General features: G+C 35.1%; 1 protein-coding gene across 1 annotated transcript in view; it reads right to left on the bottom strand.

The window, feature by feature from the left end:
• DCP2 (decapping mRNA 2) overlaps positions 1-5118 on the bottom strand; it is a 73568-nt gene that overhangs the window by 22626 nt on the left and 45824 nt on the right. The window contains exon 8 of the mRNA XM_019659129.1: positions 3071-3122. Coding sequence (XP_019514674.1) covers positions 3071-3122 — 52 coding nt within the window. The remainder of the gene's footprint in view (positions 1-3070; positions 3123-5118) is intronic.

Genomic DNA, 5118 nt, shown 5'->3' with positions numbered 1-5118 from the left:
AAAAAAAAAAAAAATCATTGCCAAGATCCATGTATCCATGTCAAGGAGCTTTTTTCCTATGTTTTCTTCTAGGAGTTTTATGGTCTCAGTGTTACATTTAAGTCTTTAATCCATTTCAACTTTTATGAGTGGTGTAAGATAGGGGTCTAGTTTCATTCTTTTATATGTGGCTATCTAATTTTCCCAGCACCATTTACTGAAGAGACTGTCTTTTCTCCACTGAGTTTTCTTGGCTCCATTGTCAAATATTAGCTGACTGTATATGCTTAGGTTTATTTCTGGGCTCTTGATTTGCTCCATTAGTCTATTTGTCTGTTTTTATTCTAGTACCATACTGTTTTCACTACTATAGCTTTTATAGTACAGCTTGAAATCAGGAAGTGTGATGCTTCCCACTGTTTTTTTTTTTTTTTCAGAATTGCTTTGACTATTCGGTACCTTTTGAGGTTCCATATAAATTTTAGGATTGTTTTTTCTACTTCTGTATAAAATACCATTAGAATCTTAATAATCTTGATGGGGATCATTGCACTGAATCTATAAATGGTTTTTGGTAGTACTGACATAACAATGTTAATTCTTCCAATCCATGAACACAAGATGAAATTTTTTAAATTGATAATTGCATCTGTAGTCCAGGAGAACTACAATTCTCATATGCAGGTGTTGGGAATGTAAATTGGTACAACCATCTGGAAAACTATCGGCAATACATATACAGCTTCCCTATGTTTCATTAAATCCACTCCTACAGAAATGAGGGCTGATTTACCTCAAAGGATACGTACAAGAATATCTGCAGCAGTTTCAATCATAATAGCCAAAAACTGGATACAATCCAATGCATAAGAGAATGGATAAAGAATTGAATATTTATACACTGGAATACTACACAAACAATAAAAAAATAACCAACTAACTATAAAAAAGATGAAGTCCTTTATATCCTTTAAGTCTCAAGGAAGAGGTAGAATACTAAGCCAACCAATAGTTCCTCTGTACAAGTTCTATGAAGATAAAATCTTATACAACATTGTTTTGCCATATAAGGAACAATATGAAATCCTGAAACCACAAGTGAACTGCCAAGTATCATTTGCTTGTTCTCAAGAACAGTTGGTGTGTCACCACAACTGACAACAAAAATATACTGAGGTTATCCTAACACATCCTTTCAACAATATCTAGAAAACATTTTTCATTTTTGTCCTAAATCTACTTCACTGAATAACAGTGATCAGAAATAACCCGATTAACAAAGGTGAACCAAAAAGGTCAAAGAGAAGATTGGAAATTACTAATTAAGATGGTCCTTAGCTTTCTACTCACAATTATTCAAACCTTGTCCCCGAGAAGCCAGCGTGCCACTGCTTCTTTCAGCTCAGCCCACATACACAGCCTTTATAGGATGTGTCAATTCTGCTACAGCATAACAAAACACCCTTGGGTAGCCATACATAGTGAAATAATAACACTAATACAATTATAATAAACCAAAATAAAATGTTATAACTAAATCACACTATTAGCAACTTAAGGGTAAGCACCGATGGTAGAACAGCATAACTGCAAAAAGCGCTTAAGGCGTCAGCCTAAGTCTAAAAAATGGCAGCTAAAAATTAGGACAAAACTTCTCCGTATGTCAGTTAATAAGGTGAAAATTAAAAGGAACATTGTGATATTAACATAAGCTCCTATAGAGAATAGAATACCAACCTAGTTTTCAACTAAGACTTAAACACCGGTGGTTCCCTGCCTCCCTCTGGGCAGCTTCTGTTATACTGTAGCACCACCACGTGGCAAAAGACATACTGCAACTCTAGAATTAAGTGGATATTTTCANCCCCCCCACCTAAGGAAAGTTACTTTTGCTATAAAAGCTGTGTATAAACAATAAATGGGGACACTCTCTGCCATCAGCATTGGGTGGACCTCCTGTCCCCAGCTTTCGTCTCTCGTCTCCCACCCAATCCTCTCAGGTACCCTCTCGGTAGAGTCCTGGCTGACGAGTCAGGAGTGCTTGTTTAGTGCGTGGGTCGCATCAACGCCCAACTAAGCTGGCATAGTGTGTCTTCTTTAATGTTCCAGAACATAGGGTGTTTTAAAGATAGTGTGAAAATATTTATTTCTGAAGTTATGTTAATTAAACCATCAGCCTATCATGTCCCGATTACCCAAGGTGGCCAAAAAACTCCTCTTAAGAGGATTTCTAACCCCATAACTTATCTATACTAAACTAATGGTAGTTCCTGGTTCTTCAGTTAACCTGAACTTTCCAAAATAGGGTTAAAGCATCTTTTTAAAAATACCTTTTATCTTGCTTAAATCATAGATAGTACTGCAAGAAAATATGGTTATGGTTATAATGCTTTGCATTTCTTAGACATTTTTATATGAAAATCTTAAATTAGATAGTGAATAAATGCAGATTTACAGCACAAGGAACTTCATACAATTCAAACCCGCAACTAAGAAAAAAAACAGTCCACTGCACTTCCAACTGATATCCATTAAGTCAATATTAACAAAGAACGTTCTACATTCATCAGCATTACTTTCCAAATCAGACCACACACGTACTCTTCATAACTGATGGCGGAGAAATTCCAAATGTCATTTTAACAAAAGCTATCCTTAGTACCACCTTAAAAAGTTGATCACCATCTCCAAAAGGGGGGAAATGTTCCCCTCTTATAGTTTGTGCTCCCCGAACAAATGTTCTATGCAGCACACAGAATGAGGTCTCCTCAATTCTACAATATTTGGCTCTACTCTCCTTCTAACCCTTAAGCAACTGTTTATGTATTTACAATATCTGTGCACAGCTCCAAGGCTTGACGTTCACAAATAAATAGCACACTGAAAGAACAATTTCATCTTCATCATTTAAATAAACTCATTTTAGCCAGTTTTAGAAAACTTGATCACATATATGCACTCTCTCTACAGAACCTGTGCAACGCTTTCTGCTAACCTGTTACAATTTATCACACACTCCTCTAAGATCAAGGTTAGTCCAAAGCCAAACCAAATCCCACCAGACAGATATTTTAAAAAGAAAATGACTTGCCTGCTTCAAAATTATCCTGAAGTTTTCGTGGATGAAGTTTCTTTTCACATTTCTATTAAAAAAAATAATAAACACAACATACCATCTCCATTTATCTCACTTATTGTAAGTAAGAAGATATGTTATCAAATTTCTCAGGAAGAAAATTAAACCAGGAATATAATCACAATCCCCATTCCCGCATTGGTATTTTTAATTTTATATTTTTAAGTCTAAAACTTTTTTAGTTTTTGCATACATATATAATATAGAAACACCAGAAAAATAAAATTATTCATTACATTTCTCAACCCAGAGGTAATTACTATTAACATTCCAGTGTAAAAATAACAAAAACAAATTAGAAAGTCAGCTTTTTTTCTATGAAGATACGTGTGAATTATTTTCATAAGACAAAATGGAGTTATTCAATATATACTATTATTCTATAACCTACTTTTTAAATGCAATATATACTGTGAACATATTTTTTCAGTAAATACAAACCTTACCACTATTTTTTTTTAATGACTACCTGGTAGCATAGTGCATAGATTTACAATATTGCATTTAATATTCTCTTCTTGGATATTTAGATTGTTTTCATTATTAAAAAGAGTAATGGGGTAAATATTCTTTAAATTTCTCTTTTAAAGAATCAAGGTAGGAACTTTTTCAGGTTTTCAATATAACCAAACTACAGTCTAGACAGCTATATCAATTATTAATTTTAAATGTTGCCAAAACACTCAACAACACACATCTGAGTATCTTTCCATCTTTGCCAACCTGATGGGGAAATGTGTAGTAACAATGAAAGGCACTCAGTCTAAGAGTCAACTGATCTTGAACATGTCTTTGCTATTGGAATCAATAAGCCCCAAGTTGGGTACAGCACCTAGAGAATTAAGGTAAAATATTTTTGCTGAAAACTTAAAATTACTGTTATCACCCACTGTTAAAGAAAAATAGGTGAAGCTAGTAGAAAATTCAACGTACAAACATCAGGACTCACAGAAAAGATAAGCAGGGAGACCATCAGTTATGAATTACTTTCTGGAGCACAGACTAAAGAAATGGAAGTAAATGCCTTAAAATGTTCAGTGATTTGTCTTTGAGCCTAATCTAATAACCATAGCACTTGCTGTGTTTTATTTTTAATTTTCTAAATTCTGTAAACTTGAAGGGATATACATTGTGGTGTTCTTCCAAACTTAACTTCATTAAAATAATATAGGTTCTATTTAGAAGAATGTAGACAGAACAATAGCCAAGGACATGCTGTGGAAAGCAGAGCTGACTATTTACAGTATGACTGGGTTGTCGGAAAAGTCATGACGCATGTTTGCAACAGATGGCACTACTTTTTGGAAGTACTAGAGTCATTCGGATCTATCTTATTGCTGTGTCATTTGACAGCTGACAGGTCTCACTTCATTCTAAAAAAAAAATTGAGCGATTTGGTTGAGTTTTGAAGATTTTACAAGTTGAAGATGAAAGACCAAACCGTGCATTTTTGCCATATTTCACTGTTTTACATCCATAAAGGGAAGAATGCGCATCAAGCTTGTGAAAAGTTGCATAAAGTTTACGGTGACAATGCTCTACAAGAACGTCAGTGCCAAAGATGCTTCATGAAATTCCGTGCTGGTGGTTTTGATCTCAACGACGCTCCTCGGTCAGGGAGGCCCACCAAGGTTGATGATGACAAAATAAAGGCACTGATTGAGTCAAACCCATGTTACACGACACGAAAGACTGCAGAAACATTGAACATCCATCATTCAAGCGTTAACGACCATCTGAAGAAGCTGGGATACATAAGCAAGCTCAATATTTGGGTTCCACATGAGCTCAAAGAAGTTCATTTGACAGCACATATAAACATCTGCAATATGCTCATTAAACGTGAGAAAAACGATCCTTTTGAAGCGACTAATGAGAAGTAGATTGTTTACAACAACGTGGTGTGCAAACGGTCTTGGTCCTGACGTGATGATTCACCTCAAAGGACATCGAAAGCAGACATTCATCAGAGGAAGGTTATGCTCTCAGTGTGGTGGGATTTT

Source organism: Hipposideros armiger, unplaced genomic scaffold (assembly GCF_001890085.2).
Source record: "Hipposideros armiger isolate ML-2016 unplaced genomic scaffold, ASM189008v1 scaffold_296, whole genome shotgun sequence".
NCBI lineage: Eukaryota > Metazoa > Chordata > Mammalia > Chiroptera > Hipposideridae > Hipposideros > Hipposideros armiger.
Note: the sequence above shows the minus strand (reverse complement) of the source record. Positions and strands in the feature narration are given on the sequence as shown.